Genomic DNA, 23,520 nt, shown 5'->3' on the forward strand with positions numbered 1-23,520 from the left:
TACTCCACTTTCTTTTTTTTTTTAATTATTTTATTTATTTGAAAGAGTTACAGAGAAAGGTAGAGACAGACAGAGAGAGGTCTTCCATTCCACTGATTCACTCCCCAAATGACTGCAACGGCCAGAGCTGAGATGATCCGAAGCCAGGAGCCAGGAGCTTCTTCCAGGTCTCCTACCTGGTTGCAGAGGCCCAAGGACTTGGGCCATCTTCTACTGTTTCCCAGGCTATAGCAGAGAGCTGGACCAGAAGAGGAGCATCCAAGACTCAAGCCAGTGCCAATATGGGATGCAGGCGCTGCAGGCTGGGGCTTTAACCCACTGTGCCATAGCACTAGCCCTGCTACTCTACTTCTGATCCAGCTCCCTGCTAATGTGCCTGGGAGAGCAATGTAAGATGGCCCAAGTTGCTTGGGCCCCTGCACCCAAGCAGGAGACTTGGAAGAAGCTTCCAGCTTCAGACTGGCCCAGCTCTGGCCATTTTGGCCATTTGGGTAGTAAACCAGCACATGGAAGACCTCTCTCTCTCTGTTAACTCTGACTCTCAAATAAATAAATAAATAAAATCTTTCAAACAAAAAAAGGCAAAGCCTAGGGGCCACCATTGTAATGTACCAAGTAAAGCCACTGCCTGCAATGCCAGCATCCCATAAGGGTGCCAGAACATGTCCTGGCTGCTCCACTTCCAATCCAGCTCTATTCTAATGGCCTGGGAAAGCAGAAGATGGGCCAAGTGTCTGGACCCTTGCCACCCAAGTGGGAGACATGGATACAGCTCCTGGCTTCTGCATGGCCTAGGGCTCACCACTGGAGCCAACTAGGGAGTGAACCAGGAGAAGTGCTATCTGTCTCCCTCCTTCCCTCACTCCCTCCATCTCTCTCTGTTAACTCTGACTTTCAAATAAATAAGTCACTCTTAGAGAAAAAGACCCTACATCCATCTTAGACTGCTTCTTTCTTTCCTGAGAGAGGACACGAATATTCTGGCTGAAAATAAGTAACTAAAGAATCTGGAAGGACTTTATTTCACAAACAGTGAAGTGACAATTTTTAAGCAAAGGGAGCAATAAAAGAAACAAGCTTTGGTATAATTAACCTGTAGCTGTGTATCACACAAGTAAGAAAGCAGAAAGAATTTGGATCAGACACAAAGTATGAAGATATCAAGTAGGATGACTTTAGTGGCAACAGAAAAGATTAACAGAACTCAGCAAATGACACGACAAAATGCATCATGATGCACTGGGAAAAGCTTAGGACTACTAAGCAAGAAAAATTAAAACAAAGTCCCATGGGGCCACGCTGTGGCACACTAGGTTAATCCTCGGCCTGTGGCGCCGGCATCCCATATGGGTGTGGGGTTCTAATCCCAGTTGCTCATCTTCCAGTCCAGATCTCTGCTGTGGCCCGGGAGTGCAGTGGAGGATGGCCCAGGTGCCTGGGCCCCTGCACCCATGTGGGAGACCAGGAGGAGGCACCTGGCTCCTGGCTTCAGATCAGCATAGCTCCGACCTTAGCGGCCATTTGGGGAGTGAACCAACGGAAAGGAAGACCTTTCTCTCTCTCTCTCTCTCACTGTCTGTAACTCTACCTGTCAAATAAATAAATAAAAATCTATATGTATATATAAAAAAAAAAAAACACAAACAAAAAAAGCAAGTCCCAGTTGGACCAAATAACACCAATATGACGCAGGGCAAGTGATCTCAATTATTTCAGGGCTAAATTTTTTGTTTTTTTGACAGGCAGAGTGGACAGTGAGAGAGAGAGAGACAGAGAGAAAGGTCTTCCTTTTGCCGTTGGTTCACCCTCCAATGGCCGCCGCGGCCAGCGCGCTGCGGCCAGTGCACCGTGCTGATCCGATGGCAGGAGCCAGGTACTTATCCTGGTCTCCCATGGGGTGCAGTGCCCAAGGACTTTGGGCCATCCTCCACTGCACTCCCTGGCCACAGCAGAGAGCCGGCCTGGAAGAGGGGCAACCGGGACAGAAGCCGGCGCCCCAACCGGGACTAGAACCCGGTGTGCCGGCGCCGCAAGGCGGAGGATTAGCCTAGTGAGCCGCGGCGCCGGCAAAGGGCTAAATTTTTTCATCAATTAAAAATTTTATTTCTATGAGGGTACTTCAAAAAGTTAGTGAGAAAATGGAATTAAAAGATGAATTTACTGGGGCCAGCACTCTGGCACAGCAGGTTAATGCCCTGGCCTGGAGCGCCAGCATCCCATATAGGCCCCGGTACAAGACCTGGCTGATCCACTTCCGATCCAACTCTCTGCTATGGCCTGGGAAAGCAGTACAAGATAGCCCAGGTCCTTGGGCCTCTGCACCCATGTGGGAGACCCCAAGGAGGCTCCTGGCTTCGGCTTTGGATCAGCGCAGCTTCAGACACTGCAACCAATTGGGGAGTGAATCATCGGAGGGAGGATCTCAATCTCTCTTTCTCTGTAACTCTTTCAAATAAATAAATAAATCTTAAAAAAAAAAAAAAAGATGAATTTACTTTGGTGCAGAACAGTTTTGAAATTCATGTATAGGCTTTTCATAAAACACATAACTTTTCATAACTTTTTAAATGACTTCTCACATACATTTTTTGTGCTTATGTCCCACAGTTATTCTGACGATTAAATGAAATATATCAGGAACAATCTTGATAATCTGCTTAAAAAGCAAAAGAGGGGGCAAGTGTTAAAAAGAAGTTAAAGCCAGGCCTGGCACCGTGGCACAGTAGGTTAATCCTCCGCCTGCAGTGCCAGCATCCCATATGGGCGCTGGTTCGAGTGCCGGCTGCTCTTCTTTCAATCCAGCTCTCTGCTATGGCCTGGGAAAGCAGTAGGTAGAAGATGGAGCAAGTGCTTGGGCCCCTGCACCCGCGTGGGAGACCAGGAAGAAGCTCCCGGCTCCTGGCTTCGGATCAGTGCAGCTCCTGCCGTTGCGGCCATCTGGGGAGTGAACCAACGGAAGACCTTTCTCTCTGTCTCTTCCTCTCACTGTCTGTAACTCTACCTCTCAAATAAATAAATAAATAAATAAAAATGTTAAAAAAAAAAAAAAGTTAAAGCCAAGATTTCATGTCAAAGGGACTGTGGAATACTGCTGCCATTAAGAGATGAGACAATGTTGGGGGGCTGGTGTCATGGCACAGCAGGTAAAGCCACTGCCTGCAATGCTGGCATCCCATATGCATGCCAGTTTATGTCCAACTTCCGATCTGGCTCCCTGTTAACGGCCTGAGAAAGAAGTGGAAGATGGCCCAAGTGTCTAAACCCCTGCCACCCATGTGACAGACAAGGATGAAGTTCCTGTTCCTGGCTTAGATCTGGGCAGTCTGGCCAATGTGACCATCTGGGGAGTGAACCAGCAGATGGAATAGCCTTTTCCTTCTCTCTGTATTCTTTCAAAAAAATTTTTTTAAAGATTTATTGGGGCCAGTGTTGTGGCATAGCAGGTAAAGCCACCGCCTGCAGTGCCGGCATCCCATATGGACGCCAGTTCAAGTCCCTGCTGCTCCACTTCCAATCCAGCTTTCCGCTATCGCCCAGGGCCTTGGGTGCCTGCACCAACATGGGAGACCTGGAAGAAGCTCCTGGCTTCAGATCAGCACAGTTCTGGCCACTGGGGCCAACTGGGGAGTGAATCAGCGGATGGAAGACCTCTCTCTCTGCCTCTCCTCTCTCTGGATAACTTTGACTTTCGAATAAATAAATAATCTTTACAAAATTTGTATCTATTTGAAAGTCAAGAGTTACACAGAGAGAGGAAGAGATATATATGTAGAGAGATCTTCCATCTGCTTGTTCACTCCCCAAATGGTCAAAACAGCCAGGACTGGGCCAGGCGAAAGCTACGTGTGTGCAGGGGCCCAAGCAATTGGGCCAACTTCCATTCCTTTCCCAGGCACGTTAGCGGGGAGCTGGAATGGAAGTGGAGAAGCCAGGTCTTGAACCGCCACACATATTGCTGGCATCACAGGTGGCAGTCTCACTCGCTATGCCACAACACCAGCCCCAAATACATCTTAAAATAAAAATAGACAACAGAATGAGCTGGTTGAGAAGGAAAAGATGAATGTGCCAGTGGGACACATTCATGTAAAAATGATAAACATGCTTGTTGAAAAGCAGGGCTAAAACCAAAGCTAAAGTACGAGACTGAAGACATGAGTTACACACACAGAAGTTTTAAATTAAAAGTGGATGAGGGTGGCTGGTATTGTTGTATACTGGGGAAAGCTGCCATGTGTGATGCCGGCATTCCGTACAGGAACTCATTCGTGTCCTGGCTGTTCCACTTCCAATTCATCTCTCTGCTAATGGCCTGGGTAGAGCAGCAAAAGATGGATCAAATGTTTGGGCCCCTGCCACCCAATGGGAGACCTGGATGAAGCTTCTGGCTTCACAGTGGCCCAGTGCCAGACGCTGCCAGTGAACCTGCAGGTAGATTTTTTCTCTCCCACCCGCTAATCTCTAACTCTGACTTTTCAAATAAATAAATAAATAAATCTTAAAAAAAAAAAAAAAAAAAAAAAGTGGAGGCTGGAACTGTGGCACAGAAGGTTAAGCCATGCCTGTAGTGCTGGCATTCCATATGGGTGTCAGTTCAAGTCCCAGCTGCTCCACTTCTGATTCAGTTCCCTGCTAACACACCTGGGAAAGCAGTGGAGGATGGTCCAAGTCTTGGGCCCCTGCACCCATAGGGGAGATTTAGAAGAAGCTCCTGGCTCCTGGCTTCAGCCTGGTCCAGCCCCAGTCGTTGTGGCCATTTGGGGAGTAAACCAGCAGATAGGAGATCTCTATCTCTCTTTATCTCTCCTTCTCTCTCTTTGTAACTCTGCCTTTCAAATAAATAAATTAAAAAAAAAAAGTAGATGAGGGAACAGGCATTTGGCCTAATGATTAAGATGCCCCCATCCTACATGGGTCAGGATAGTTGGGTTAGATTCCCAGTTTCAACTCCTAACGCCAGCTTCCCACCAATGCAGACCTTAGAAGGCAGCGGTGATGGCTCAAGTAATTGGGTTTCTGTCACCCACATGGGAGACCAGTACTGAGTTCCTCATTCCAAGCTTCAGCCTGGCTACTGCAGGCACTTAGGGAGTGTACAGTGGATGAGAACTATCTCGTTTCCTCTCACTAATAAATAAAGTTAAAATAAATAAGTAAAGGATGAGCGCTGTGGTGCAGTAGGTTAATAAGCCTCTTCCTGCAGTGCAAGCATCCCATATGGGCCCTGGTTCCAGACCCAGTTGCTCTACTTCTGATTCAGCTCCCTGCTGATGGCCTGGGAAAGCAATGGAAGATGGCCTAAGTGTTTGGGCTCCTGTACCAACATGAGAGACCCAGAAGAAACTCTTGGCTCCTGCTGGCTTCAGATAGGCCCAGCCCTGGCTGTTATGGTCATCTGGGGAGTGAACCAGCAAATGGAAGATCTCTCTCTGTAACTCTGCCTCCCAAAAAAAAAAAAAAAAATCTAAAAGAGTAAGCGAGCAAAATTCTCCAATCAAAAATTAAGGCTAAAAAAAACCCAAATTCTGAACAAGGTCTGAAGTACTAAGCTAACTTGATCTATTTCTAATTGCTACATATTTTAAGGAATCAAAGATTTGGCACATGCCTCCACTTCAGCCATGAATGCCTCCAAGGGATCATCATCACTGTCAGAATCCACTGGCTTGGAATGGAATTGTTGGCGGGTAGGCGAGTTTTCAGCAGGAATGTAAGGTAAGTCAACGTTGCTAGAGTCTTCTTCCTCATCTTCAAAATATCTGAAAATAGAAATGCAGATTTATAAAATAAAATGTTTAGTATAGAGTCAATGGATCTCTCATTTAACAGAAAGTTTGGTAAGCTACATTTTACTATCAGGAGATTTATCCTAGTCAAAATAGAGACCCCCCAAGGCTTTGGCTACATCAACTACTTAATTAAGTACTGTTTAATATAACTAAAATTCTAATATTGTAATGGGGCTGGTGCTGTGGCACAGTGGGTTAACGCCCTGGCATAAAGCACCGGCATCCCATTGAGTCCCAGCTGCTCCACATCCAGTCCAGCTCTCTGCTGTGGCCTAGAAAAGCAGTAGAAGATGGCCCAAGTCCTTGGGCCCCTGCACCCATGCGGGAGACCCGGAGGAAGCTCCTGGCTTCGGATCAGCGCAGCTCTGGTCGTTGCAGCCAATCGGGGAGTGAACCAGTGGATGGAAGACCTCTCTCTCTCTCTCTCTCTGCCTCTCCTCTCTCTGTGTAACTGACTTTCAAATAAATAAATAAATCTTTATTTAAAAAAAAACCTGCAGCCCCTAAAAAGTTAAAAAAAAAAAAATTCAAGGGCCAGCACTGTGGTGCGGTAGGTTAACGCCCTGGAAAGCGCAGAGTTACAGAGAGGCAGAGGAAGAGAGAGGGAGAGAGAGAGGTCTTCCATATGCTGGTTCACTCCCTAGATGGCTGCAATGGCTGGAGCTGTGCCAATCTGAAGTCAGGAGCCAAGCGCAACACAGTATAACAACTACATTGTATCAGATATTAAAAGTAATTCAGAAATGACTTAAAGTATCTGGAAAGACTGTATAAAAATACTATGCCTTTTGGGGCTGGTGCCATGGCTCACTTGGCTAATCCTCCTCCTGTTCTGTCCCGGTTGCTCCTCTTCCAGTCCAGCTCTCTGCTGTGGCCTGGGAGGGCAGTGGGGGATGGCCCAAGTGCTTGGGCCCCTGCACCTGCTTGGGAGACCAGGAAAAAGCATTTTGCTCCTGGCTTCGGATCGGCGCAGTGCCGGCCATAGCGGCCATTTGGGGGATGAACCAACGGAAAGGAAGGCCTTCCTCTCTGTCTCTCTCACTGTCTATAACTTTACCTGTCAAATAATAAATAAATAAATACATTTAAAAAATACTATTCCATTTAATAGAAAATACTTGAGTGTCTACAAATTTTGTTATCTGCAGAGAGTTCTGGAACCAATTCTCTGCATGAAAGATGACTATATGCGAATATATATATATAGAGAGAGAGAGAGAGAAAGAGCGCGCATGCGCGCACATGAATACTAATGCATACGTTCTCATATAGTGTTACGCAATATATAGGAATATACCTTAATGTAGTTTTAGTGCACATGTGTACACACATACACATGCTATTTTTCCCACAGCACATATTCTTTCCCATAGACATACATGTTCACATGAGAGTACTTCAAAAAGTTCAGAGAGGAGCAGATGTTTAGCCTAGCAGTTAAAATGCCTATATCCTATACTGGAGAATCCAGGTTCTACACCCAGCTCCAGCTCCTGACTCCAGCTTCCCGTTGTTGCAAGACCCTGGGAGGTGGCAGTGATGGCTCAAGGAACTGGGTTCCTGCCACCTACGCAGACAACATGGATTGAGTTTCCAGCTCCTGGCCCTGGCTGTGGTGCAGCCTCAGCCACTGAACACATCTGTTAAGTGAGTTAGTTGATGGGAAGGACTCAATCTCTCTTTCTCTCCCAAATTTAATTAAAAACAAAAAACCAAAAAACCTGTAAAATGATAACTGTTAAATATGTCTCTTGAGAACTGTGGGGAAAAATCTAAGTAGATTTTTCTGTCACTATAAAACATTATAATAGTTTTTTAAGGATTTAGGTATTGAGGCAAACTATGTTTTCTAACAGTTCTGACACTGGTTATGTTTACAAAACAATTTATATGGTGTCAATAAACCATTGCAGTAAGGCCCACAAAGAACTACATAAATTATATAAAACTCTTGACTCATATTTAATAATGCTAATGGACTCAAACCCTGCAACTACACATTTATTGAGTGAACTGCCCACTAAAACTTTATACTGGAAGCAAGCATGATTTATTGACTTAGTAAAGGTAAAAGTAAACACTGTCAAGTAGTCTATTCCTCATAACTGAGTAAACTTGGTAACTTACTATGAAAAATGCAATTCAGCAGGACAACCAATTTATGAAGTCATTATCATGTGGAAAACAGTTTTGCTGCCTCAATTCTTGCTGATGGAATGAGTAACTCAAAACAACCTTTGCTAAATTACCAAGGATTATCACTTACGCATTTTCCTCATCAAAGTTGGCTCGTCTAGATCCAATTTTATAAAAAGAAGGGAGCTGTGGTGGAGCCGACTTTCCAAATCCAGAAGAAGAGCTGGTTGCCCCAAAGGCGCTGTGAGACTGTTGTGGGAGTTTGGGTTCCTCTTTCTTCCCAGAACTGATGGCAAAACCTCCAAAGCCAAATCCTCGCTTAGTGCCAGGGCCACCTTTATTCCAGTTCATGATGCCAATTCAATCTAGTAGGCACAAGATACATAGATATAAACTTTATAAACTGTCCCAACAATTTTTCTCTTTTAACCTCTACCTATAACTTTATTCTAAACGTCTTGCCTCTCAGTTAAAACCATAATGTTGCATTCCAGATATACATTATGCTAATTTCTGCCATTTTCTATAAAATTGCCATTGATTTTATTGGGACCTCAATCTAAACAGGAATTCAGTATTTAATATCATCCCCTTTAAAAAGATTTGTTTGTTACCATCCTATTAAGCTACCAAAAATGCTCATAAAGCAAGTATTTTTGGAACTCTGACATGTACCAGGCATTTTTTCAGGCAATCACAGATACCAAATGATTTGATTTGTTAACCTTTATCCTCAGGTAATTCACAGCCTAAACCAGGGGCAGAGAGAGGGCCACTAGAACAACCCATAATTTTAATGATTCTTACTACAATAAAGATTGAGGTGTTTATCAGCAAGAGTGTCCTCAAACTAGAGGATGTTGTCTGGTAACCAAATCTCAAAGAATCAAAGACTCAAAACTTAAAAGATCAGTTATTTGCAGACAGGATCCACGTATTTGTCTTTGAAAGGCACTTATCAGCCATGCAATGTTGAGCATCTGCCACTAGAACACTTATCCAGGAAGGAACTATGATTCAATGATATGTTGCCTGAAGTTAGCCCACAGATGAAGATTATAAAAATATTTCTTGAGTATCAAGAAAACCAGTTTACAAACAGTACCTTATACTTTATTAGTGTTAGCTTCAAAGAAAGCTTTTTTTAAATCACAAAATTTACTGAAGTCTTATAGAAAAGCAGAAAACTCAAAATGGAACAAAATTTAAAAACTACATGAAGGCTGTCGCCGCGGCTCACTAGGCTAATCCTCCGCCTAGCGGCACTGGCACACCGGGTTCTAGTCCCGGTCGGGGCGCCGGATTCTGTCCCGGTTGCCCCTCTTCCAGGCCAGCTCTCTGCTGTGGCCAGGGAGTGCAGTGGAGGATGGCCCAAGTGCTTGGGCCCTGCACCCCATGGGAGACCAGGAGAAGCACCTGGCTCCTGCCGTCGGATGAGCGCGGTGCACCGGCTGCAGCACACCGGCCATGGGGCCATTGGAGGGTGAACCAACGGCAAAGGAAGACCTTTCTCTCTGTCTCTCTTTCTCACTGTCCACTCTGCCTGTCAAAAAATTAAAAAGAAAAAAACTACATGAAATTTCCTGTCCCAGAAAATATACTTCCATTGTATCCTTTTCTATGCTTGTGCATATATACAAACACACAAAAGCTAAAATTAAAACCATAAAGTGCATTACTTTAGTTACTGATTCCTCACCTAATACTACACTATCTTTCAATGTCTGTATATTTCTCCATCATTGTTTTACGTTATGAAGCATCATTACAGCCATCTCTAGTATCACTCCAGGTATCTTTGTGCACACCTTTATTAATTTCCTTAGAATCAATTTTTAAAATGTAATTGTTTAGTCAAGAGAATAAACATTTTAAGTTTTAAAAATGTGAGTTACTACTAAAATTTATGAAAGTGTCCATTACACACCAGGTAAAATAAGAAAGGCATATATCAAGGTGAGTGGTATGATTCAATTTTTTACTAACTTTTATTTCCTTATTTTCATTTAATTTGAAAGGCGAAGAGAGAGACAGACAATCAGACAAAGATCTTTCATCCACTGGTTCACTCCTCAAATGCCCACAACAGCAGGGCTGGAACAGGTCAAAGCCATGAGCCTGGAACTCCATTCAGATTTTCAATGAACCCAAGTACTTGAGCCATCTATCTGTGGCCTCCCAGGATGTCCATTAGGAGGAAGCTGGTTCCAGCCAGGATGCACACCAGGCTCTCTGATATGGGATGCAGGCATTCCAGGTGGTAACTTAATTGTTGTGTCAAACCACACTACAGTATGATTCTGCTTATATACAAGCATGTTATATACACAGAGATAGTTGGAGGGCTGTGTGTGAAAATACTAATAGCAATTATTTGATTTCACTTTTTTTCTCTGTGTTAATATTTATGTTAGCAAGAAACATTTCCACGATGGGCTTTGAAGCACAAATGGGAAAACAATTCCAAAAATGGCTTTTCACAACGGCTTCAGTGAAGGGACCAGAAACAACATGTTCTACACATTTCAGGTTCTATGCCCTTTACCCATATATACATTGTAAATTTTCTTTGAACTGTTATATAGCACTTAGTTCAGTCTGCTTAGTATTGAATTTTAGTTACTCAGTATTCATATAGTGATTGAGCATTGCTAAGATAAATACTAGTTTACTTGAACTTAATTAAGACCTCCTCTTGCTTCTTTTAGAAATCCCATAAGAGGATTCTTTCAACCAGGGATTCAACACAATTTTAGTGAGCTGAGACTTAATGGGACTACTCATAACCAGGAACATTGTAGCATTTGATGATAGTTTTCAACTATTCGGTAGGCCTGTCTTTTCACAAAAGTTCTTCCTAAGCAGTAAAAATTATATACTCTGAATTTTTTTTAAGATTTATTTTATTTGGGCCAGCGCCGCCACTCAATAGGCTAATCCTCCACCTGCAGCGCTGGCACACCAGGTTCTAGTCCCGGTCGGGGCGCCGGATTCTGTCCCGGTTACCCCTCTTCCAGGCCAGCTCTCTGCTGCGGCCCGGGAGTGCAGTGGAGGATGGCCCAAGTGCTTGGGCCCTGCACCCGCATGGGAGACCAGGATAAGCACCTGGCTCCTGCCTTCGGATCAGCACGGTGCACTGGCCACAGCAGCCATTGGAGGGTGAACCAATGGAAAAGGAAGACCTTTCTCCCTCTCTTTCTCACTGTCCACTCTGCCTGTCAAAAAAAAAAAAAATTTTTTTAAATTTATTTTATTTGAAAGGTAGAGTTACAGGGAGAGGGAGGGAGAAATGGAGAAAGAGGGGGAGAGATAGTCCATTAGCTAGTTCATTCACCAAATGACAGCAATAGCCAGGGGCTGGGCCAGGCCAAAGCCAGGAGTTTTATCTGGGTCTTGGGCCATCTTCCACTTCTTTCCCAGGCACATTAGCAGGGAGCTGGATCAGATGTGGCGCAGCCAGGACTTGAACCAGAGTCCATATGGGATTCTGGCATCAAAAGAGGTGGCTTAACAAGCCACACCACAACACCGGTTCCTTCACTCTGAATTTTAACCTTATTTTTCCTTGTATATAGATGATGAGGGGCTAACAAACAAGCCATAGAAACCAGAACTCTCTCTCTCACTGTCCACTCTGCCTGTCAAAAAAAAAAAAAAAAAAAAAAAGAAGCCAGCGCCGCGGCTCACTAGGCTAATCCTCCGCCTTGCAGCACCAGCACACCGGGTTCTAGTCCCGGTCGGGGCGCCGGATTCTGTCCCAGTTGCCCCTCTTCCAGGCCAGCTCTCTGCTGTGGCCAGGGAGTGCAGTGGAGGATGGCCCAAGTGCTTGGGCCCTGCACCCCATGGGAGACCAGAAGTACCTGGCTCCTGCCATCGGATAAGCGCGGCGCGCTGGCCACAGCACGCCAGCCACGGCGGCCATTGGAGGGTGAACCAACAGCAAAGGAAGACCTTTCTCTCTGTCTCTCTCTCTCTCACTGTCCACTCTGTCTGTCAAAAAAAAAAAAAAAAAGGAAACCAGAAGGCAAGCAAAGGAAGGATGGTGGAAACAGACTTTGGTTCAGAATTTTAAGAATCACAGGAGGGGGCCGGAGCTGTGGTGTAGCTGGTTAAAGCCCTGGCCTGCAGTGCCAGCATCCCATGTGGGCACCAGTTTGAGTCTCGGCTGTACCACTTCCAATCCAGCTCTCTGCTATGGCCTGGGAAGCAGTAGAAGATGGCCCAAGTCCTTGAGCCACTGCACCTACATGGGAGACCTGGAAAAAGCTCCTGGCTCCTGGCTTCGGACTGGCACAGCTCCGGCCGTTGTGGCCAATTGAGGAGTGAACCAGTGGATGGAAGACCTCTCTATATCTCTGCCTTTCTGCCTTTCCTTCTCTCTCTGTGTAACTCTGACTTTCAAATAAATAAATAAATAAATCTTTAAAAAAAAAAAAACTGGTTCAGATGCCCTATGTCCAGAGTACCTAAATTTAATACCTGGTTCCAGCTCCTAACTTCAGCTTCCTGCTAATGCAGACCCTACAGGGTAGTCTGATGGTTCAAGGGACTGGGTTTCTACCTCCCACATGGGAAATAGCCCCCAGATCTGGCCCTAGCCTTTGCAGGCATCTGGGGAGCAAACTAGCAGATAGGAACTCTGTGTGTCTCTCTATGCCTCTCAAATAAAAAACAAAACAAACAAACAAAACACATGGGGCCAGGGCTGTGGCAGAGTAGGTTAAGCTCATGCCTGCATCCCATAACAGAATGCCTGTACAAGTCCTAGCTCTGCTTCTGATTCAGCTGCCAGCTAATATGCCTGGGAAGGCAGCAGAAGCTGGCCTGGGACCCAAGAGTTATTGGCTCCTGGTTTCAGCCTGGTCCAGATCTGGCTGTTGCAGCCATCTTGGGAGCAAATCAGTCTTTCAAAGAAATAAATCTTAACAAAACAAACCATGATGTCTTTTAACACACGCACTATATAAAGTGTTTTTTTTTGTTGTTGGTTGTCCAGGAAAGGGGTATTTGACCTGAGATGAGTGCAGCTGAAGGCACAGTTTTCTCGAAGGTGTCACTGGAATTAAGTTTTGCAATCTGAAGAAGTGTTAGACACAGAATTGTCACAGGAGGGTATTTTAGATGGAACCATCAGTACTAATGCAGAGAAGAGTTCATTCAGTGCAGAGAGCGTACAGGAGACCATGCGGGAAAGCTGGAGGGCTCACGTTTAGAAGGACAGGCTAGGCCAAGACGAACAGCTTAGTTTGCTATGCTAATATTTTTTTAAAGATGTATTTATTTTATTTGAAAGTCGGAGTTACGCAGAGGAGAGAGGGGGGAGGACAGAGAGACAGAGAGAGAGAGAGAGAGAGAGAGAGGGAGATAGGGAGGGAAGAAGGGAGGGAGAGAGGGAGGTATCTTCGATCCACTGGTTCACTCCCCAGTCGGCTGCAATGCCGGAGCTGCACCGATCTGAGGCCAGGAGCCAGGAGCTTCCTTCAGGTCTCCCATGTGGGTGCAGGAGCCCAAGGACTTGGGCCATCCTCCATTGCCTTCCCAGGCCACAGCAGAGAGCTGGATTGGAAGTGGAGCAGCCAGGTTCAAACCGGCGTCCACATGGGATGCCAGCGCTTCAAGCCAGGGCGTTAACCCACTGCGCCATAGCACCGGCCCCTGCTATGCTAATATACAATATAAAACTATACTCCAGCACCTACAAAATGATCAATTTAAGCAAAAGGGGGGGGGGGCCACTGTTTCACATCACAGTTCTAGAAGAATTGGCTAGGAGATAGCAAGAAAAGTCAAAGGGACTTATCATAGAACTACAAATGTAAGGTAATAAGTCTTAAATTTAGGAGTTGTCTGTGAGGAAGAAGGGGGAGAGTCTGAATTGTTTGTTTAGGTATCTGTAAGAATCAACAGGATTAATGACCAAAGGGTGAAGGGACAAAGAGTCTAGAATAACTCTGAAAGTTTCGGGCTGGGGCTGGCCCTAGCCTTAAGCACTGGCATCCCATATGGGCATCTCATATGGGCAGTTCAAAAGTCGGCTGATACACTTCCAATCCAGCTCTCTGCTATGGCCTGGGAAAGCAGTAGAAGGTGGCCCAAGTCTTTGCGCCTCTGTACCCATGTGGAAGTCCCGGAAGAAGCTCCTGGCTCCTGGGTCCACATCAGCACGGCTCCAGCCATTGTGGCCAATTGGGGAGTGACGCATTGGATGGCAGACCTCTCTCCCTCTCTCTGCCTCTCCTCTCTGTGTAACTCTGATTTTCAAATAAATAAATAAATCTTAAAAAAAAAAAAGTTTCTGCCTTTAAAAACCAGATGAAGAGTGGTATGTATCATTAACAGAAACAGAAACCTGAAATAAGCCAGGCTTAGAAAACCAGAAGGTGAGATGAGGTCACAGTGTTTATGGGAGAGCTACAAAGTAGTTGCCAAGTAGAGTCTGAAACTGTAGAAGGGGATTTAGGGTGGAGCTATAGATTTCATAGGATATAAGGCATCTGCATCTGATGTTGTAGCTTAGATGAGCCAGCAGAGAAGGAAGAGGGTGACAAAGGGCAAGTCCAATCTTAGAGTATGTCAATATCAGGAACTGGCAGGGGAAAGAGAAGCTCACATATACCAGGAACATCATCCTTCCCACCACACTGGCAAACTCATTTTAAATAGGTCTGCAAGGGCCGACTCTGCAGTGTAGCAGATGAAGTCACTGCCAGCAGCACTGGCATCCTATACTGGCACCAGTTCAAGTCTCAGCTGCTCCACTGCTGATCCAGCTCCTGCTAATGCACCCGGGAAAGCAGCAGATGGCCCAAGTGCTTGGGCCCCTGTACCCACATGGGAGACCTTGGAGAAGCTCCTGGCTCAGGATCAGCCCAGCTTTGGCTGTTGTGGCCATTTGTGAACCAGTGGATGGAAAATTTCTCTGTCTCTGCTTCTCTCTCAAACTCTGCCTTTCAAATCAATCAATCAATCTTAAAACAAACAAACAAACAAACAAAAAAAAACCCAGACTCAACAACAACAAAGAAACAACTCAATTTTTATAATAGGCAAAAGACTTGAGTAGGCATTTCTTCAAAGATATTCAAATGGCTGATATCCCATGAAAAGATGCTCAACAGATTATTATGGAAACGCAAATCACAACCACAGTGAGGTATCATCCTTACATTCATTAGGATGGCTATCACAAAAAAATTCAGAAAATAAGAATTGGCAGAGATCTGTAGAAACGGATTCAGCACACACTGCTGATGGAAATATATCATTTTTCAACCGCTGTGGAAAACAGTATAATAGCTCTTTAAAAGATTAAATATAAACTAAATCCACTTCTGTATATATAACCAGAAGAACTGAAAGCAGAGACCTGAACAGGTATTTGTACACCCATGTTCATGGCAGCAGTATTCACACTAGGCAGAAACAAACCCAACTGCCAACTGATGGATGAATAACCAAATGTAGTTTATACATACACTGGAATATTACTCAGCCTTAAGAAAAGAAGGCAATCATGCTATGTGCTGTAACACAGATGAACCTTGAGGATATTATGCTAAGTGAAGTAAGACAGTCACAAAAGGTGACTGTCCCATATGGGCACCGGGTTCTAGTCCCGGCTGCTCCTCTTTCAGTCCAGCTCTCTGCTGCTGCCCAGGAGAGCAGTGGAGAATGGCCCAGGTCCTTGGGCCCCTGCACCCGCATGGGAGACCAGGAGGAAGCACCTGGCTCCTGGTTTCAGATCGGCGCGGCGCACTGGCCATTGCGGCCATTTGTGGAGTGAACCAATGGAAGGAAGATCTTTCTGTCTCTCTCTCTCTAACTCTGTCAAAAAAAAAAAAAAAAAAAAAAAAAAGACAGTCACAAAAGGGCAAATACTCTATGATTCCACTTACATGAAGTACCTAGAATAGTCAAACTCAGGGACAGAGGGTAGAACCCGCGTTGCCAGGGGCTGGGAGAAAAGGAGAATGTGTTACTGTTTATTAAGTATAAAGTTTCAGCTTTACAAGACAGAGTTGTATGGCCCTTCTCCCTCTTAGCACTAGCTACATGTACTTTTCTTTTTTTCTTTCTTTTAAAGATTTTATTTAATTTGAGAGGTAGAGTTACAGACAGAAAGGAGAGACACAGAAAGGTCTTCCATCCACTGGTTCACTCCCCAAATGGCCGAATAGCCGGAGCTGCATCAATCCAAAGCCAAGAGCCAGGAACTTCTTCTAGGTCTCCCACTTGGATGCAGGAACCTAAGCATTGTGCCATGTTTTGCTTTCCCGGGCCACAAGCAGAGAGCTGGATCTGAAGAGGAGCAGCCAGGACATGAACTGGCGCCTGTATTTGATGCCAGCACTACAGGCAGAGGCTTAGCCTACCAAGACACAGCACCTATATGCACTTTTCCTCCATTGCCCCCAGTTCCCAATGTAGCTGATACCATGGGTTTTAGAGGGATGTAAAGCCCAGCTGGTCTCTGGGTGCTCAATGATCATATGGTGGACAAAAGCTACATCAAGGAGTATGTGCCATCACAAGATGTAGTATTCAAAGCAGGCTCCAGCCCTTCACCAGATGACTTACGTCATGTCCTACGCTGGTATAAACACATCAAGCCTAAGTGAAGGAAAAGGCCAACCTGCCAGGAGTAGAGTTTTAGGGGTCAGCATTGTGGTGTAGCAGGTTAAGCCTCAGCATGGGGAGTGAATCAGCAGATAGAAGATTGCTTATTCTGTCTGTCCTTCTCAAATAAAAAAAAAAAAAATCTAAAAAAAGTAAGTTTTGGCCAAGTATGGTCCTGCCAATATGGAAGATGTCACAGGAAATGGAGCTACAGATAATAAAGACAAGGATGATTCTGATCTCTTCGGATCTGAAGAAAGTGAAGAGGTTAAGAGAGCAACTTGCACAGTATAAATCAAAGAAAGCCTGCACTTATTGCCAAGTCTTCCATCTTACTAGATGTGAATCTTTGGGAAGATGAGACAGATATGGCAAAAACAAGGACTGAACCATAGTATTCGAACTAAACTAGTTTACTGGGGTCTGGGATTTAAAAACTAAACTTGAAGATGATAAAGTTGGAACATATGTGTTGGAGGAACAGATCACTGCTTTTGAGGACCATGTGCAGTCCATGGACATGGATGCTTTCAAAAAGATCTACAATCTACCTTGGATCATTTTACTTAAATAAAAGCTTGAAAGATTTACGAAGGAAAAAAAGAAGAGCTCTCTGGCTAGATGGTGGTGATGGTAGCAGAACAACATGATCCCAATGTCACTTAAAAATGGTTCACATTTTCATGTATATTTTATAAATTTAAAACAAGAATAAAACTGAAAATTACAGATTTAGAATGCCATTTGGACATGCATTTTTAGACTGTAACATTGTGCAATTTATGAGGGAGCTGTGAGACTGAATATATCTGTCTCTACTCTGAAATACAAACATACCTGTGAAAAATCTAGCTACATTTTTTTCTCTTTAAAGAAGATTCCTCGGGGCTGGTGCTGTGGTGCAGCAGGTAAAACCACCACCACCTTCAGTGCCAGCATCCCATATGGACACCAGTTCAAGACCTGGCTGCTCCACTTCTGATCCAGCTTTCTGCTATGGCCTGGGAAAGCAGTGGAAGACAGTCCCAGGGGCTGGGCCCCTGCACCCACGTGGGAGACCTGAAATAAGCTCCTGGCTTCGGATCAGCACAGCTCTGGTTGTTGCGGCCCACTGGGGAGTGAACCAGCAGATGGAAGACCTCTCTCTCTCTCTGCCTCTCCTTCTCTCTCTGTGTAACTGTGACTTTGAAGTAAAAGTAAACAAATCTTAAAAAAAAAAAAAAAAAAAAAAAAAAAGATTCTTTGAAAAAAAATTTTAAAAAACTGAGGTAGGCATCTTGCATCCTGCCTGGGACACCCTCCTCACATATTGGGAGTATCTGGATTTGCATTGTTTTATTTTTTAAAATTTATTTATTTTATTTGAAAGTCACAGTTACAGAGAGAGAGGAGAGGCAGGGAGAGAGGGAGAGAGGAAGAGAGGAAGAGAGGGAGAGAGGGAGAGAGAGAGAAGAGAGGTCTTCCATCCGATGGTTCACTCCCCAGATGGCCGCAACAGCCGGGGCTGCGCTGATCCGAAGCCAGGAGCTTCTTCTGGGTCTCCCACGTGGGTGCAGAGGCCCAAGGACTTGGGCCCTCTTCTATTGCTTTCCCAGGCCATAGCAGAGAGCTGGATCAGAAGTGGAGCAGCCGGGTCTTGAGCCGGCATATAGGATGCCGGCACCTCAGGCAGTGGCTTTACCCACTACGCCACAGCCCCAGCCCCTAGATTTGCATTCTGGCTTCAATTCTGATTCCAGCTTCCTGCTTATGCATACCCTGGGAGGTAGATGATGGCTTAAGTACTTGGGTCCCTGACATCTATGTGGGAGAAACCGACTACATTCCAGACTCCTGGCTCTGGTCTGGCCCAGCCACAGCCATTACAGCATTTGAAGAGTGACCAGAAAATGAAAAGATCTACCTTTCAAATAAATAAACAAAAATTTAAAAAATAAAACACCTAATTTGAAAAGGATCAGCTGCAATGTAAATTTTATTTTTTTATAGATGTATTTATTTATTTATTAGAAAGGCAGTGTTTACAGAGAGAGGAGACAGAAATTTCCATCTGCTGGTTCACTCCCCAAATTTCCACAATGCCCAGGGCTGAGCCAGGCCGAAGCCAGGAACCATGAGCTTCATCTGGGTTTCCCACGTGGGTGCCGGGATCCAAGTGCTTGAGCCATCCTCCGCTGCTTTGCCAGGCACATTAGCAGGGAGCTGGATCAGAAGTGGAGCAGCCAAGACGGGAACCAGTGCCCACATGGGATGCCAGCATCAGTTTTACCAGCTATGCCACAACATTGGCTCCAGAATATAAATTTTAATAAGCATTTGTTTAAAGAGATCTAAGTTGGTCTTAGTAATAACATGATTTTATATTAACCACTAACCACTTTGTTATGTGCCCCATAGTACAAAAACACCCTCATGTATACCCTCCATCCTATCTCGAACTCCACTATTGGAACAATTTCCTAACAAGTCTCTTCACTGTCCTCCAGCTTCCATGTCACGACTAGCTAAATCAGAATGTACTAAGTATCTGCATTGTGCCAGGTACTGTTCTAGGTGCTTAGAATAGAATTAAAGAACCCCAACCCTCAGGGACTTCAATCTGGTCCAGGAGACAGAAAAACCAAATCCCATCACTTCAGGTAGTAAATGCGCTACTAAATGAAAGCAAGCAGAACAGGAGGTCAACTACAGCAAATCGAGAAAGCAGTCAGGTAAGCCCTCTCCAAGGTGAATGACATGACATGACAGGTAACATCTACCCACAACTGCACTGTTCTGATTATCTGGAAAAGCCGTGATGATGTATCTCTAGAGGCTACATCTATAGGCAGCAAGCATTCCATAATCTATGAGAAGTGATTCTGTGTAGCAAAGTATAAGATGAACAAATAATAGTGAGACAAACAATGAAGCAAGAAAATGAATTCCAACTTCTTTCGGCAAAGTAGCATCATGGAAATAAGGGAAGGTATCTGGCCTGGCGGTTATGACACATCCCACACTGTGTACCAGGGTTCAATACCTGACTCTGGCTCCTGACTCCAGCTTCCTGCTAGTACACACTCTAGGAAAAGTGATAACTGGGTCCCTGTCACCCACGTGGAAGAACTGGATTGAGTTCCTGGTTCCCAGCTTTGGACCAGCCAGCCCAAGCTACTGTGGGGCAACTGGGAAGAGATCAGTGGATAGCAGCACTCTGTCTCTGTTAAGCAATACTTCAATAGAACATACTGTTGTTCTAGGGAAAGTCACACCAAAGGGAGGGAAGCAGTCAGATGTTCAGGGCAAACCCTCTTCTTCAAGAGCCTAGACCCACATTTCTGATTCTATCACTCTCTTCAGTAACTCTTCACAGTAATTCAATTGGGCTGAATGAGACGCTGTACCCTGGCAACAAACTGCTTTACCATTTGTGTTTCCAGGGGTTTTCTCGCAGGCACTCAGTATTCCAAGAAAACCAAGCACCTCAGTGAATGTTCTGCCCTCTATCTACACAGGGAGAAGGATTGCCTTCTCACTGTATCTACTAAAGTCCTATCCTTCAGAGCCTATCTCAAGTAGAACATGACACGAATATTATATCCCCAGAGAAGTGGTATCACATTCCTCAAACTCCCTTTTTGGTCTTAAACACCTGATGTTTAATAATTTGTGTTCTTGTTTTATTCCTCCAACTGGCTCAAGCTTCTTTAGAAAATCCCATACAGCATGTTTTCCAGTGTAGGTGCTCTTTATTCATGTTTCTTCAATATACAGGAGACTCAAGAAGACACAGAACTTGGCTGATCAGAAAAATTTAAGAAGGCAACAGTCCTACTTGGAGTAGTTCTAAGAGGAGAAGAGTAAAGCACAGACTAATTCCGTTCAAACTCTGGGTTAGCCACCAACTTAATGTGAACCCCAAGGAAACTGACTTCTCTGAGCCTCAGTTTCCGCATCTGTAAAATGGTGAGACTATCCCCTAACTAAAAGGTTAGAGTATGAAATGGAGTTCACACACAAGAACACACTTAACAACGCCTGGCACATAGTAAGTATGTATGTTAGCTGCCATTATGTTTATCAATACTTCTCTGGAAGCCAGTTTCTCCATCAGATCTCTTTCAACTCAATAATTTCATACCAAAGTCCCACAAAATACTGAAGATGTTAGAGATCGCTATGAGTTGACAAGTGAGGGTAAGCATCTTAAGGAAACTTGAACCCAGACAAAGCACAGAAATATACAAGTTAGGAAAAGATATGCAAAGGAGGGAACTAGTGAGGGCTAGGAAGTGAGACTAAGAGTAGAATACAAGATGGTAACTGTGTTTTGGGCAATGGTGGAAAATAAGACAGGATAAAGGCAGAAGACTTAGAGCAGGCATTTAACCCCAAATTCAAGAAACCCACGTCCCACACAGGCATCACCTGTTGTTTTATACTTGGCTTTGGTTCCTGATTCCAGCTTCCTACTAACGCAGACCCAAAGGGGCAGCAGTGGTTGGGTTCCTGCCACCTGTATGAGAGATCTGAATTGAGTTCCCACCTCCTGGCTTTGGTCTGGCCCAGCCCAAACCAGCTGTCCCAGGCATTTGGGGAGTGAACCAGCAGATGAGAACTAGCTCACTGTCTCCCTGATAATCAAAAGAAGAAGAAAAGAGTGGACTAGAAACATCTGATTATATCAACCATATCATCACTTGTATTTTCATAGCTGGGAGAATTACAGTGACAGTTGATTAGCAATTTCTCCACCTAATAATGAAAACGTTATCCTTGAGAACATCTGGCATGCTGTCAGTGCTTTAATGAGGATCTGTATAAAATTTAGAAATTTCATCATTCTCCTAAGGTCAAATGTAAGTAATTGCTGAGTTATAGTTATTTTAGAAGTATAACTATACCTTTAGAAGTATATTTTAGAAGTATACCTTAGCTTAAAGATCCAGAGTTGATTATACAACTATCATTGTGATAAAATGCAAATTTAAAGAACCATGCTAGTACTCTGCTAATACTACTATAACGTAAGCCAGACCTTATCACCCCTCGGCTCAAAAATTCTCAGATGGCTCCCATCCCACAGAAAGCAAAGGTGCAATCCTTCCATTAGCCTAAAAGGCCCTGGTTGTTCTGTCCATCCTCTTCCCTGCTTCCTTGACCTTATCTCCTGCTCCAAACACATGGATCTTTTTACTGTTCCTCCAACAAGCCAGCCTTGTCCTCCCCTTGTGCTCCCTGCTCCCTTCCCCAGATGCAGACAGGGCTCATCCCCTCACCTCCTCCAGTCGGTCTGTAAGGGGCTCCCTGACCGCGCCTGCAAACTGCAACATCCCTCACCCCCTTTCTAGCTTTACATCTTTGATCACGTTCCTAGCACACAGTCAGACACACGCAGGTCTCTCTTCTCCCCACTAGAAGGTAACTTTCATAGGGGCACAGGCTTTCCCTAACACCTAGAACACACTACGCACCAACTACAGCATTTCTTTAACGGATTACAAATTAGGACTAGGTAAATAATACTCCTTTTAGGTACGGGAAAATGCCACCTTCTTACCCAGCTTAAGGCCTGCAAATCATTTTTTTGTACAAAACACTTACTGCTCACCTTCTTTGTGCCAGAACTGGGCGTGGCTCTGAAAAGTTTCAGGGAATTAAGACCTAGGACCTGCCCTTTAGGAGCTCCTGGGTGTGTATATACTGGAGAGAACCCATACGGAAACATCATTTACAAGAACATGCAAGGCAGACACAGGAAAGTGAATGACAGCCTAAAAGAGTGGCGGCAAAGAGGAAAATGCCCCCTAAGGTGACAGGGAGCCTCCGATTTCCCCAAACTCTAACAGGTACACTAGTTTTTCTTACATTTCTTTGTACACATACTTGCTTTATTTACTCACATCAGGCAGACTCTAAATCTTAAGTAGGCCGCAAAAAACTTTGTGTGATGCTCATCACTGATCTACTCCAGACTGCAAAGAGCACCGACTGTGTCTTTCACAGTCGTCTGATCTGGAAACTTGGGACTGTCGGAAGCCCCCGACCTGGGCACCTGCATGTCCCGAATGACGCCAGCTTAGGGCAGACTCTCCCCGTGGCTCTCCCCGCATCGGAGCCCGGCACCCTGCAAATCCCTTCCCTCTCCCGGCAGGCGCCACCTCCGGAAAGCCGCCAACTGGGCCTCGCTCAGAGTTGAGAGAGAAGCGGGAGCCGCGGGAGGCAGACGCGGATCGCAAGGCTCCCTAAAGGCCTCAGCCCGCACTCCCACTCCTTCCCGGGCCCCCGCACGCCGCTGCCCGAGGCTCCGCCGACTCTTTGTTAAGCGAGGCCGCGGTTCCAGGTCTCTCGCTAGGCCCCACAGTTGCCTCCAGTGCCCCCAAGGGTTAGCGGCCGCGCGTCCCGACCCCGCTCGCACAAACCTGCTGCTAGGGCTGCAGCGGCAGCCGGTACCACAGCCGCCGCCGAGAGAATCCGACGGACCCAAGTACGCGCGGGCTGGACCCCGTCCCGCCGCGCTCCGCCCTCTCCGCCCCCTTCGCAGCCGCTGCCGCCGCCGCCGCCTCACGGCCCGTTGCTGACGGGGAGGGGGAGGGGAACGCTCGCCAGACATGCGCAGAGGGGAGAGTGCGGCCGAAGGGCGGGGCCTGAGGCTACGGCGCCGGAAGGCGTCCTGACTCCCCTTCTTTAAAGCTCCGGAATGGCTCGCGGCTCCTCACACCTTGACAGGAAACCGCTGCTTGGTGAAGAGCGCTTATGGCTTGCCTAGCAAGTGGATATGGAAATAAAAGAGTAGGGCTGTCAGACAACCACCCAGAGATCCCAAGTGAAAAGAGGCTTGGACGGAAACACTTTTATAAAAATGTCGATTCCCTTCACTGTGGTCCCTTCCAGACACAACTTGAGCAATATTTTTCCACACGGCTGTGACCACGTGGTCCCGTGCAGCATGGCCACCTTTTGCTTCCGGAGCACCGGTTCAGAGCGCCGTCACTCG

At 45.5% G+C, this 23,520-nt stretch overlaps 1 protein-coding gene and 1 pseudogene across 2 annotated transcripts in view; one reads left to right on the forward strand and one right to left on the reverse strand.

The window, feature by feature from the left end:
• Nucleotides 1-23,491, reverse strand: part of DDX42 (DEAD-box helicase 42) — a 48,507-nt gene extending 25,016 nt beyond the window's left edge. The window contains exons 1-3 of one of the 2 annotated variants that reach the window (XM_008271700.5): nucleotides 22,946-23,491; nucleotides 8,056-8,290; nucleotides 5,609-5,759 (exon numbers count right to left, since the gene is read on the reverse strand). In XM_008271700.5, the coding sequence (XP_008269922.1) occupies nucleotides 5,609-5,759; nucleotides 8,056-8,276 (372 nt within the window). In that variant the 5' untranslated portion in view covers nucleotides 8,277-8,290; nucleotides 22,946-23,491. The remainder of the gene's footprint in view (nucleotides 1-5,608; nucleotides 5,760-8,055; nucleotides 8,291-22,945) is intronic. The other variant, XM_070060490.1, reaches the window with a different exon arrangement.
• LOC127484419 (elongation factor 1-beta pseudogene) lies at nucleotides 15,439-17,237 on the forward strand (annotated as a pseudogene).
• Nucleotides 23,492-23,520: the final 29 nt, after the last annotated feature.

Source organism: Oryctolagus cuniculus, chromosome 17 (genome assembly GCF_051225735.1).
Source record: "Oryctolagus cuniculus isolate XC-2025 breed Fujian yellow rabbit chromosome 17, ASM5122573v1, whole genome shotgun sequence".
In the NCBI taxonomy this organism is placed as follows: Eukaryota; Metazoa; Chordata; class Mammalia; order Lagomorpha; family Leporidae; genus Oryctolagus; species Oryctolagus cuniculus.